We start from the raw sequence: 13,848 nt of genomic DNA, 5'->3' as shown, positions 1-13,848 counted from the left end.
CTCGGCGATCGGAACCTCTGTAATTGGAACAATTAGTCTATAGAGGCTGTTCGGTGGAATTTAACTGTTATAACTGTGAAACAAAGTAGAAGTTCCGAATTGGCAGCCTTAGACGACACTCCTGATCGAGACGATTCGGAAAGTGATTCTGTTGGTTCTCATTTAATATTCATCAGCCGCTTGAATATTTAAAGCGGATAATAAACACAAAAGGATTTTTAAAAATAGCTTTTAATTAAATCAGTTTCAGAGGTTTTTGTTTTCTTCCTCTTCTTTTAATTAGATTTATGATCCTAATCTAAAATTGGAGTCCTCTCTACGAAAAGATGAAAAGAAGAATCAAAACTAAAAATGGCACACATTCATTAATTTGAGTTAGAATTAATTTTTCAAATGTTTTTAATCGAGATAGATAGTTTCTAAGAAAAGTTAAATGAATAATAGTTTTTGTCGGAAGCTGTTTAGAGAGAAGATAAGCTCGCTAGTTTGGCTTGTTCTAGCACAGCCAAGGCATGTTACAATTTATATTCTATTTTGACTTCAAATCTGATGGTTCGTATCTCTATTTTATTTCTTCTCGCTTTATAAATACCATCTCCTCACACGTCTGACATAGATTACATGTGAGTAAAGGCCCTACAATCTATTTTATGCTAATACAAAGAGTGTTATCTTTGAATTTTCTAGTCTTTTACAAGTGATGTAACTAGAGAAGTTTAGGATTTCTTACACCGTCTTCCACATGTTTATAAAATCTATAAGCTCCTATTTTTAATGATAGTTATCTCTTAGTTTTGTTCTATCCTAGCTACTTTTACAGTTTTACAACGGAAGCGTACTATTTTCTAAAAGCCTTTAGGGTACAAATACAAAGATGATTAATCTTCAACTAGTTTCCTTCCCACTATTCAATATGTTAATGTCACTTCTTGATGGCCGTACGCGATCTCTGATAAGCTACAAGATTCATTCGTTGTTGTTGTTGGTATTGTTGTTCACTGAAAAGTAGTTTTTACTTGCTTTCTCTTTCACTTTTTAAGAAGTGCCTACTGCAATCTGAAATAATAGTCTCTTGAAGAATAGCTAAAATAAAAATTGTGAAAGATCACGAAATCAGGAGCCCTTAACACTCAAAAATACTATATTTTATGCAACTGATATAAATATATATGTGTATTTGTAAATATACACATACACCATATAGTTAAACTCTTAAAACCCCAAGCTCGTCTGGGTTTAATTTTGATTTGGATAGGAATCAATGCAATATCTAATGGCGATGGTTGTAAGGCCATCAAAAAAATAGCTATTATTTTTATTTTTTATTTTTGTTACAGTATTGAGGGATGAATTTCGATCAGTTCCGGTGGGTGCAAGAGTGGCCGCTGGAGAGACTGCCGTCTTGGAATGTGGTCCGCCAAAAGGATATCCAGAACCTAGTCTTTTTTGGAAGAAAGATGGTGTCACCATTGATCTGGAGTCTATAGATAGGTGAGCTCCTTTTTGGATTATTGGTGGTAGTCAATTGCTTTGTAAGTTTTTCAAGGAAAGTTCCTTGAAAGTTTAAAACCAGAAGGAAAAACAACTTTTTAGTCAATTGGACTCTCACTTTTCTTACGTTTTCGGATTGAAAAACCCAAATTAACTGGGATAATCTCACAATAACTCCTCACAAGACCTACATTCTGAAAGAAGAGTACACTTTGTAGTTAGGTAAAAAGCTCTGGTTTCGAATAGCACACTCAATTCAGGTGCCCATTTCAGTACTTCAGTCTGTTTACATGTTCCTAATTCCTGCAATTCAGTCTCTTCTTCTTTCTGGAACATCCTGCTACCTCTAGGTGTCTACTTAGTTATATGTCTATCAAGCATCCATTTCCTAGATCTGAACATAAACATCGATTTCTGGAACCGGTTTATCAGGTTTCTTATTAAGTGAGATCATTAAATGAAATAGACAAATAAATGGTGTTAGAACGGTTACTGTTAGATTGTATTAGCGTATTAATTTCTCTAATACCACAATCTGTGACTAATACTTATATTTTGGTTTCTGTTTTGGAACTAAACAGGGTCCGAGTGGTGGACGGAGGTAATCTGATGATCAGAGAAGTAAAACCAAGTGATGAAGGCAAGTACCAGTGTGTGGCCCAGAATATTGTCGGAGTTAAAGAAACATTACCAGCTCTTCTCACTGTTCATGGTAAGTTTTATTCATTTTTTAACGCCAATTTTTGTTTAAATTAAGAACTAGGTAGCAGTAGTGAGTGCAAATGTAGTTCCTATAACATCTCTACGACTTTTACTCACTCAGAACAACAGAATGCAGATCTGGAACTAAGTAACACTGAAAGGTCTTGTTTTGGAAGTGATTTGGTCTGGTCGTCTCGGAATATGAGCCTGTTTATAGGTAAAATATACGTCAGTGGTACTCCGTAGAAGCCGGAATATGGCACACGAAATAAGAAGGATAGATGGTCTTGAGTATCTGTATTTAAAATCTCCTTAACAAAAACTTACAGTTTTAAAAGTTAAGTATAAGGGTTGATTAAACGCCAAAAGGTACACAAATCAGCAGTTCCCAACATTTCATTAATACTTCATTGATCTAATTTAAGTAATTTTACTGCATTAACTTTTCCTTCACATTTTTTAGAATTTATTAGATGTCACAGACCCTTATGCTGGCCAGTTCATTCATAATATTTTTTTATTATAATTATGATAAAATGAGTGATGAATTATTCTGAGTAGTCACATATACATGCATGTTAAAGTAGAAAAAAACAAAGTTAGAGTCGGCCACTTTTTAAATTTCAATCACGGAGGATTCAAAACAATATTTCAGTCTTAAATTCGTCTTACCGAAATATTCGTGAGCACAAATAACATACATTTAACAACAAGTAGATTATTCAACAATATTTACTCATTTCTCAATTGTAATTTAATTTAGTCCCCCTAATTTTACTTATGGTAAAATACTGGAATAATTAGCTGTCCTAAAAATATGCATATCTTTATTTTCTTTATTTTATATTACATATATATAACATTGTGGGAAGAACACCTAGATTGAGAATGTAATTGAAGAAAACTATATTATTTGCGATAAAGCCAGATTATTTATTACTTATTATTACAAACGTTTGACTACAACATAAAATAACAATTACTTTAATCGAAGAATGAACTTAAACCAATGATTTTTATTTAAAAATAAAAATAAATGCATAAAATTATTGATGTAAAAAAAGTTTATGAATTTTTTAGCCTCTTATTTTTTTTATATTTTTTATAACGTTTTCTTTTTCACCTGTGATTAATAGTTTGATTATTATAGATAAATAGATATTACAGTCAATCTAAGTTAAATGGTGTGCTACTTGAGTAAATATTTTGTAGACGAAAATGGCCAGCATAAGGGTCTGTGACATCTAATAAATTCTAAAAAATGTGAAGGAAAAGTTAATGCAGTAAAATTACTTAAATTATATCAATGAAGTATTAATGAAATGTTGGGAACTGCTGATTTGTGTACCTTTTGGCGTTTAATCAACCCTTATACTTAACTTTTAAAACTGTAAGTTTTTGTTAAGGAGATTTTTGTACCTTTTGGATAGATTTTCCTTTTTGTCTATTTGCAAAGTTACGTCTGCTTTACAGATTTTTTAAAATTTGGAATAAGCTATTCTATCATTATAACCTGATAAGGTGTTAAATCGGAACCGTAACTACCACTGGAGAGATCTTTTTAAAGAATGATTATAGTTACGGTCCCCAAACCATCCTCAATAACCATTTTTTTGAGAAAGCGTTTTGAATAAAATAGGAAGGTATTTGTACGTAAATAGCAAAATTAAACTGCGATTTCAGTACTTCCTTTTAAGAGGAGCAAGAAAAATAAACTGCGATTACAGTACTTCTCCCTAAAAGGCAAAGATTTTGAATCGAACGACAATTCATTGATGTAAATCGGTTCACTCATTGATAATTCTAACGATTGCAGTACTTCCTCTTAGTAGGTGTAAGAGCATGATGGCACTTCACAGCCACATAGAGGAGCTTTAATCACTTCTTCGTGCTAAATTTTATCAAAATCGGACTAAGCTTTGTAGAAATATTGGTAATAATAGTTTTAGAAAGGGCCTTATTTGGGTGGGGCGAACTCCCCTCCTTATGAGGCATAGCGTCGAGACTTTTAAAGTACAAATCTGTACAAAATTTCGATTCGAATGACACTTCATTCATGAAAATCGGTTCACGTGTCGATAATTTGAAACGATTGCTATACTTCCCCTTAACAAGTGTAAGAGCAGATCGTCGCTTTATTGTTAGGTAGGGGAGCCCTAACCCTATCATCCTACCAAATTTTATCAAAATCGGGCCAAGATTTACAGAGTAATTAGTAATAATAATTTTGGAGGGGGCCTTACATAAAGGGGGCTAACTCCTCTCCCATTCAATGTACAGGGCCGAGACCCCCAAAAGGCACATCTACATAAAATTCCGAATCGAATGACACCTCATTCATGAAAATCGGTTCACGCGTTTAGGCGCTACGTTGTGTACAAAAAAGGTAACAACAAGAACAACAAGAAGAAGAAGAAGAAGAACAAGAACAAGAACATTTTTTGAAAAAGCCGTTTTTGCTCATTTTCGGCAACTTTTTTCTCGAAACCTATTAGATCTAGGTGGTTGCAAAAAAATTACAGTTATAAAGGAGGATTTGCCCTATATTATAAAGAAAATTTGGGAATTTTATCTTTTATAGAAAAATAGAAAAAAATTGTCAAAGTTGGGTGTTTTTCAACGTTACACTTTTTCGTGCAGTTTTTGATGGTCAACCCTTATACAACTGTCCTACCGGACAGTTTTAATGAAGAAGTAAAGGAATTGGAGTACGACTATCTATATCAATATCTCCATCTTGTCAAATTGATTGTTTATTGTTTTTAAGGGGAAGCTGAGGTGATTTGGATCGTGAAGAAGTGTTGCGGCAATCGAGAAGATGCTTCTTTGGAATTACCTTCCAGAGTTTCTTCGGGTAGTTGAGAATGGTAGGATTTGAGACATCTGGGAAATTTTTTGAGAGAATGGCGATGATGATTTAATGAAAGGTGGCAGTTAGGCGCAATTTCACTTGTTTTGTTGAAAACTTTAATCTAATTAGAAGCCCAGAGCAGAGCTTGTTTGGTTAATATCATTAATTATTTATAATTATCATTTATGAATTGGTGTTTTACGATGAAGAAAGACAGACTCTCTTTTATCGAGTGATTCGGTCGCGCGATTTTTAAAATTGATGATGCCACATTCCAAATAAAACCATCCATCCAGTTCATATGGCAGCATCCTCTCCTCTTAAAGCACTTAGACACGTACTGTTCAAACTGCAGCGAGAATAGTCAGTCCCCTTTCTGGGATGGTTTTACAAAGAAGATAATGAATTCCATCAATTCGTTATGGTTATTATGGCGGGGACTTCATTACGCAATCTAATGAACACTTCCAGATGAAAAAACCATTATCTTTGCTGCCGACATGCATTATTATCAATTGTACGTCACAGTTCTTGGTTAGAGAAAATGCATTTGTTTTAATGTAATCCGTAATGAAATTTTTTATTCGGTGGAGGTGGGGTCAGTGAACTTTTGATAATTTTCGTCTTAAAAAAAAGAAAGCATACAACTTCTGGATATTTAAGGCCCGTGGGCTATTTGAGCTTGGGTATGTGGCCCGCGAGTTTAAAAAGTTCATCCTCTTGTACTTAAAAAGGTCATTTCAGCGCACTACAATTTGTACGATTTATGTTAAGAGTAGATGTTTTTCTAAAATTTGGAGTTTTTTTTTTTAAGAAAGTTTGGGTTCGCACTAGAGTTAGTCAGAGGATTTCAAAAACTTTAAAATTTGGCATATTAGCAGGATTGTGATAGTTGCTCTTTTAACCTGATTATGAATTGGTGTCAGTGAATTGGCACCAGAGTTTGCTATGTAGTAGTTTGTGTGACAGGGTGACGCGATAGGCAATGGCAACACTGCCACTATCATATCTAGAGGAAGAGCTTGCCTCAGTAACCATAGAGACAAAGTTAGCCTATTACCTATATATATATATATTGTTCTTATACCGCTACATCCTGTTGGATACCACCTTGAAAGTCTATCCCTCTTTTCCTGCTAGCTAAAGACGAGAGGTCCAAAGTAACACACACACTTTGCGAACAGGATATCTTAGCAGGAGTCACTAATGGCCCCCATATCTACAGTGTATCTTCATTTAGGTGCTGTAAAAGAGGATAAGTCTGGAGGCTGAGTTTAGATCTGCGGCTAGTGAGAGAAGAGGGTAGATAGTAGTGCTTCTGAAGACAATACATCCTTGTACCCTTCCAGTACTTCGAAACGTTCTTACATCACATCCTGCGCACGCACATACCAAGGAAATTCTCCCATTTAGCCACCCTACCATCAAGTTAGTGTTAGTCTCTTCTATAAAGGCTTAAGACCATACTACACACATAAGTCCTGACTATTTATATAGATTTAGTTAAAGACGAAGTAACCCACGTGCTAGTTTGTGGGTTATGTATCTTGGCTGCGCACTTTTACCCGAACTTCATCTTTCTTCTTGGGCAAACTAGTAAAATGTTAATATTGTATGGGTGAAAATAGGGCTTTATAATCACGATTGGCGCCTTACACGCTAACTTTTAATAATGGAGCACATTTACCCTGACATCCAGGATCCATATGGCTGATAAAATATTCAATAATGGGAATTTGAATTATTTATTGATGAACAATATTATTGAATTTCAAATGGATTGATTTCCTCCGTTGAAATAATGAAATTTACTTAGTTTCATCGTACTTCATTTTTTGTTGTTTGTTTTGGTTTTTTAATTTCCTTTAATGTTCTTGTTTTTGTTTTTTAAGCTACCTTGAAGGAAGTAAAAAAAGGCTCTGATTTAAGCCTGACTAAATAGTTACAAAGTTTGGTTTTTAGAGGAATGTTTAATTTTAAACATTAACTGATAGAAGTAATTTGAAAAGAGAGTTAATGTATTTAAAGAGCTTGCTTCTGTCTTCCGTATTTATTTATTTAGGTTACCTCCGGGAGTTATTTGCAGTCAGTGTTGTATTTATCTCTCCCAATGGGCACATTCTGGCCAATCCTCATTAGTTTTGGGTGATTAACTCGGATTAACTAGTGGCTATGACAATACGGATTTAATTCTATAGCAATATTCTCTGTAAATTTTACAATTAGATTAAAATTAATTTGCAGTTTTAATAGTCAAATGAAGTTCATTTTGGAAGATTTTTTTCATTTATTAATTCTTTTAGATATTGCGTTTAGAAATCTGATGCGAAAATCTTGTTATGCGTTATTTTGGATTCTCGTTCTTAGAGTTGTTTTTTATAATTAAAATAAAAAAGAGAAATTTAATTATAAAATCCAGTCTTCGGTAGTTGGCTGGAGTCAAAAAAGAATGGATTAGTGGTAAAAGCGATGAGAATTTGGCAGCATCTTGTTTTCTTAGATTCAAAACTACTGCCGAACAGTGTTTCTGTGCACTGTAGAATGTAAGTAAAGTATTCGCCTATTTTTCAGGCGTAGATTAACGTTCAACTTCCAATTAGGAGTCGTGGACGGGAGCCAGAAGTACAAACTTCACTATTAACATTTTTTTCTTATAAATAGGAAGTAATAGCTACACGCGGTATTTGAAATATGGATCTTCCACTCCCAAATCCACCTACACTTCAACACCTCTGACGGCTAGCTTCAGGAACTGAGAAAAAGAGTTAAGGTTAGCTGAGCAAAGTGTACGGAATATCACTTTTGTTTGAAAATTCATTTTAGAAAAGTCTTAGAGGCATTTGCTTCTTCTAAATTATATTGGAATTATTACTATGATTATTATTATTAATGATTGTTGATTAGTTTGCTGAAAATCGAAGTTTGAAGAATTTTCACTTGACTGAAAATATGTATTTCTTGAAAGACATTTAAGCATTTGTAAACGTCTACTCAAATTAGAATTTTTAGCTTTAATAGTGTCGTTATGCTTCCTCTTCTTGCATTTAGTAAACAATCGATTATTGGAAAATTGTATTAAGTTAAAATCAAGTGGGTACTCTCGTCAGATTTATTTCCTAAAGAATAGTAAAGTTAGAAAAACTAAGGGACCATAAGAAGAAGGCTGAGGGAAAGTGAATGTGTGCAGACTGAGATAGGTCAAACTCGTGAAGTCTTCTTCCAAGCAATCTACATAACTGCCGAGGTTGTAACACCACTCTTACTGAAGACCTAGGGGGGAAATGGGTTAGCCGATATTGGTTGTGGTGTAAAGAAGAAGAGGAAGAAGAAAAAAAATCCGCTGTCAGCGGAAGAACGTTGGACTAAGAGGTGTGGACTACCAGGTGGCATGGGATTTTCCCAGCCATCCGGTTCTAGAGGGTGAGCAATGTTTCCCCGCTGGGAAAGCGCTAAAAAGGGAAAGCCGACTGAGAGAGTTACTTGACTGCGGCAGGTTGGTAACAGGTGTCCATCCAGTATCACATCTTATACACACAGCATCTTCTATCTTCTCCCAATATCAAGATAAATTGCCGTTGACACTAATGTACATACAGAGTTTTACTCAACTTTTCTTCTTTTTTTTACTGCACAAGAAAAGCTTTCAATTTTTCCAACCTATAACAGCCAAATTTATCGCAGATTTACTGCTTAAGTATTTTATTATACCCCTTTATATGTTTTTATAACATTATTATTATTTTATCATATTTATTACTTAATTCAAAACTGGTACCTCATCATTTCTCCTTCAGGAATTCTCGAAGTAAACAAAGTTTTTTTCACAACTTAGTATTTTCTATGATGGGATAAATTGATTGCAATGACTTGAATGCAATTATCGTGCAGTTCTGTTTAGCTAAATGGAATTTTTAAAATTTCATTCGTAACAATACCCTGCTTTCCCTAAGAGAATGAAAGATGAAGTAACACTCCGCCAAACTTTTCCTAGCTGTACTAAGCAGATGGAAATTACTTATAAGCAATGTTTTGTTATTTAAATTGCGCAAACTAGCAGTTTATATTAAAACCTTACAGAAATCATTAGTGGAGATTTAAAGCTTGCTTAAGATCCAGGTAGGTGATTTAGTGTTAAAGCTTCTCCGTCTGTACTGGGTATTAGTTAAACCATTACAAGATGTGGTAATATTAGTGAAGATATTTACCTAGCTTATTAGCTTACCCTATCTAACTTTATATAAGCTAATGTAAGTATACTGGAACTGTAGTCTAACGATATAATGTTAATGGCCAACCTTAATCCGTGGATCAGCCAGCATTATTAAACTAACCTGAACCTAATTCTAATTATCATTCAGCTACAATAAACTGCTAACCAACTACCATTATGCTCGTCTGGAATTACAGTTTGATTTTTATTTATATCACAGACAGTGTCGCCTGGGGCTCAGTTCTATTTTTCGCCCCAATTTTGGTGCTTTTATCGCTTTAAAAAAAAGAAAATTGTTTCTATTAATTTAATATAGTTTTTATGAGCCCGTCTATCAATTATTAACTGAATTTATAAAAAATATCCAACGATTTTAAATCATTTTTGTTTTTATTTTATACAATTAAAGGCTACAGACTCTTTTGAGACGATCTTAATTTTTCCTCTAACTAAAGTCAACCCTTAAACTTAATGTTTATACTGTAAGCTATGGAATTGGTGTGTAGAAATTATGGCCCTTGGAAACTCCATCCCATTGCGCGTTTTGCTTGTAAACGATGCCTATTGTTTATCGCCAACAATCATCTGGAGCCCAACTGGGGCCGAAGAACTCACTTGCCTCTGACCTGGAGTTTTCTAATGGTACTTAGCAGAGGTGACCTTTTCTTTGGGTTATACAGTGGGCCGGCTTGTGGTCTAAGTACACACTACACTACCTTGTGGAGTCCTCGAATCTAGATTAGTTTAGACTCGTTAGACAGTCAGTTGTACGCTTACTGCCGGCTTATTCAGGATGACCCTATTACATTTATACATTTTCCCCTTTTAAAAAGAAATTAAAAATAAAAGAGAATGATTTACTTATATGTAAGCTGTTCGTGAGAGAAAAGAAAATTCCACTCAGGATGCCTCCCTCTCTTAGAATTTGTTCTGAGCCAACTTAAGATCGCATACACATTCAGAATGTGATAGATTTTGGAGTATAAGGTTGTGATCTGGAATTACAGAACTGGAAGAAAAAAAAAAAAAGCTCTACTGTAAGGTATCACATACCGTAACCAATTCTCACGTACTCGCATTCGTTGAAGAATTATCGAGAGAGACAGGGAGAATAAGTAAGAAGAGGGAAAGTACAAGCACTCACAATAAATGAAAAGAAAACACGAAGAGTATACTGCTGAGGAAGGAAAAGGACGAGATTTCCCTGGAGGTATTTGCGCAGTTATAGTCACGTGTTTCCTTTTTTCTATTTCTTATTTTTCTTCTTGTTTGACGTGTGCCTACCTCGGTCTACCTGTGTATTATCTTCTACTTGATAGCTCACTAAACACGTACAGGTTGCCAGTACTGGGTGGAGCTGTTATCGCCGAGAAAACATTGACAGACCTCTGGGTAGTGTTATCGAGATATTTGTTGATGGAGATTTGTCGTATTGTGCTTAACTCTAAGAAAAAGGATTACAACTAGGTATTACTAGGTATGATTACTAAAAAGTAAAGGAATCGCCAATTTTTCTTTCTCTTTTGGCTAACTGTCGATTAGGTGACGTGGACAGAGGCGGAAGCACATACTTTACTGCTTTACTTTACTACTTTTTTAAAAAAAAAAACAAATATAAAGTAGTTCTACGTGTGATTCAAATTGGGGATCTGCCACTTACAAATCCACGTTCGTGGCCACTACGCCAACACCCGCTCTGTATGACTAATACGAGTATTTTCAAGGTTAAAATGTTTATACTTGGTTACAACTATCAGTACCTTCAGCTGGTGAAGTTAGGGCTACGGAAGAACACAACAAAGAATGTAATCATTCATGCTTGATAACCCCCATCAATGCAATCTTGCTAGCATTACCCTCTTACCTTAATTTTAAATTTCAAATTTTTAGTATTTTCCTTCGGCTAGAAAAATTAAAACGGAAACAAAGCAGCGTTGTTGAAATAAACTTCTCCGTCCTTCTTATAGTTGGCTTTTATTTTTTTTAAAAGATGGAGAAGTTTCTTTATTCCAATAATCCTGCGATCAATGAAATCCAATCAACTCTCTCTTACATTCCCTTAAAAAAAAAGTAGGGGAGGAAGAGTTTTAGATTTAGGTCCAAAGAAAAACAGAACAGTTTGGGAGGCAGTTTTAAAATGGGTAGACAGAAAGCCCAATATGCCGAGGATTGCTGAAGATAGCCTTCGCTATCACCAGACTCTCAAGCAGCAACCCCACAGGAGTGGAGAGATCTACGCAAGTGCATGAGGATGAAGAAACCGGAAGTCTTTGGTGAAGTTTGTATTCTTATGGGTTTCAATTAGTAGAACTTGAAATTGAAAATAATTATTGAAACAATACCTGCAGTTTTATGCTGTAATTTAGTTGTAAAGACTTTTTTTTTTTATTAAATATTTTTGATAGACTGAGTCTTATGAGTTAATAAAATCATATGGCAGTTTGTATGTCCAGAGATAAGTTCCAAAATAATGGAAATCTGATAGGCTTGCAGGCATTGCTTTGTTGAGAGAAGCTATCGATATAATTCATTTTTCTCTGTTGAAGAAAAAGGTAATCGATCAATCACCCTCCAAATTTGTTATCATTATTGATTTTTTTGATTGTGTTTATTTTTCTTCATAATATAGCTAAGAATTCTTTAGTAAATAACCAATCCTAAACACAAACATACTAAAGTGTCAAAATATAGTTTGTTTACCCCTTAAGCAAATAACAGATTTTTCTTCTTTTTTTTTGTTAGATCAACTAAAAGCTGTGTTTACTCACAGAACGTAATTTCTAACTTTCTTTTTGAATTTACATAGAGATCTATTTTACACGCATCGTTGACGCATTAAATGTTTATGTAACAACTAATGTATCAATTTGATTGAATTGGAAGTAAGTTTATGAATCTGACGTCATATTGGAAAAAATGTAGGTCATGGGAACATGATGTATGTAGCCTACGAAGGGACCTTCTTGAAAAAATTTCATTTAGCGAACAAATCTAAATAAACCTTTCAGTTTACTATCTATGGGAAACTGTTTTTGAAAATGACGTGTAAATTTCCATTTATGTGATTTTAACGGAAAATTAGATGTAGATCAGCGAGTGAATGTGTAAGTGGTTGTATTGCTGCAATAGTGAGAATTTCGAAGGTTCATTTTCAATGATCCTAGGCAAGCGACATTATCCACCTATTTAGTGATCCAGGTGGCCTACGGGCATTAGTTATTGCGTTGTAGGGTTGATGTTGCTGTTTTTGGCTTTAGCGAACTCGCAAGAATGGAGCCTGGAAGTAGGTATTCCTCGAAGGAAGCAGCCTTTTCTGACTAACGTGGGTTTTGGAGGGCAGACTAGCATGTTGCTGAAGAAGGAATATTTTGACTTGGTCTTTCCAATCTGATGACTCCGCTCTATTCTTTCTGCATTCCTAAAGGTACACTGCACTCAGTACTGAAACAAGCAGATTCTTCCTGGAACATGGGGTAAGAGGTTATTGCACGATCCCTAAAAGCTGGCTCTTCGTTTGCCATGGATATCGCTTGAGAGCTTAGGAGGTTACCAACATAGCAGGAGTATGTATAGCTTCCAGAAAACACTCCCAAATTCTAAATTTGATGAAATATCTTTTCGAAAATCTAGAGAGGATGTTACTGGAAGGAAGCTGCGTTGGACACGAAGGGATGTTTATCCCAGACTACTGGCTTCCTTCGCTTTCTACAAATTTTCTGTCAAGCCGGATTTTATTAATTTTTTTGGGACCATCCCCAGGACAACTGGGAAGTATTGGGAGATTAGCGTGATGTGTTTATCTCTAAATAAAGATTCCTCGCTCTACTTAGGGTTTCCCTGAAGAGCTGGGTATTACTAGATGTTGTAGATGAATATATCCTTTTCAGACTTTATCTGGGAAATATTCTTCAGAATACCAACAGATGACGTTGGAGGAACTGGAGTCGTAGAAGAGTCCTACTATCTGGAATAAGAACCTGCACAATTATCCTCATTTGGCCGCAGTTCAATACCTTTGTAGCCACAAATTAAATATAACCTAAAGTTTAATCTTGTGTTTAACTTTACCAAACCTTTAATTTAAATAGAAACCAAACTACTTCACAATTGCATTCTGCGGGCAACTAGAATAACTAATTAGTTAAATAGAAGGCGGTATAATAGCCCAGTCAAATTGGGATTTAATCTCGGAATGGCGAGTCAACGGACAACGTGGCATATTTAGAGAAACTACGATAGGCAGCTGTATATCGTGTATTCCAGTCAAGATGAATGCTACTTTCTTAAATAAACCCGGTCCTAAGTCTTCCAACAGTTGAGAATTTGGGCAAGCATGTATTTTAATAAAATAATACAATGTTAGAAACAGACACTAGGTCTATATAAATACTATTTATACACAAAAGGCCGGCTAGTCTCGAAAGTAGAGGTTTAGAAATAAAAGAAAATACAAAAACATCACCAATTTTTTATTACCGCGTTATAACATTGTTCTTTTATGGCAAGTGTATAATATACACGTAAGGTCGGCTAGTTTTCGATGAAGACATACAGAAAAAACGAAAAAATACAAAATCTTCCTTAGTTTGCTGGA

The 13,848-nt window shown here is 34.8% G+C and overlaps 1 protein-coding gene across 3 annotated transcripts in view; it reads left to right on the top strand.

Annotated features, from left to right (window-relative positions):
* LOC141461949 (roundabout homolog 2-like) overlaps positions 1–13,848 on the top strand; it is a 333,376-nt gene that overhangs the window by 299,012 nt on the left and 20,516 nt on the right. For all 3 annotated transcript variants that reach the window (XM_074143442.1, XM_074143437.1, XM_074143438.1), the window contains exons 5-6: positions 1,338–1,491; positions 2,073–2,203. In XM_074143442.1, the coding sequence (XP_073999543.1) occupies positions 1,338–1,491; positions 2,073–2,203 (285 nt within the window). The remainder of the gene's footprint in view (positions 1–1,337; positions 1,492–2,072; positions 2,204–13,848) is intronic.

The sequence above is a fragment of the Rhodnius prolixus genome, unplaced genomic scaffold (assembly GCF_049639745.1).
Source record: "Rhodnius prolixus isolate KJV_2025 unplaced genomic scaffold, Rpr scaffold_1, whole genome shotgun sequence".
NCBI classification, from domain to species: Eukaryota; Metazoa; Arthropoda; class Insecta; order Hemiptera; family Reduviidae; genus Rhodnius; species Rhodnius prolixus.
The sequence above is the reverse complement of the archived record's forward strand: the minus strand, read 5'-3'. Positions and strand labels throughout refer to the sequence as shown.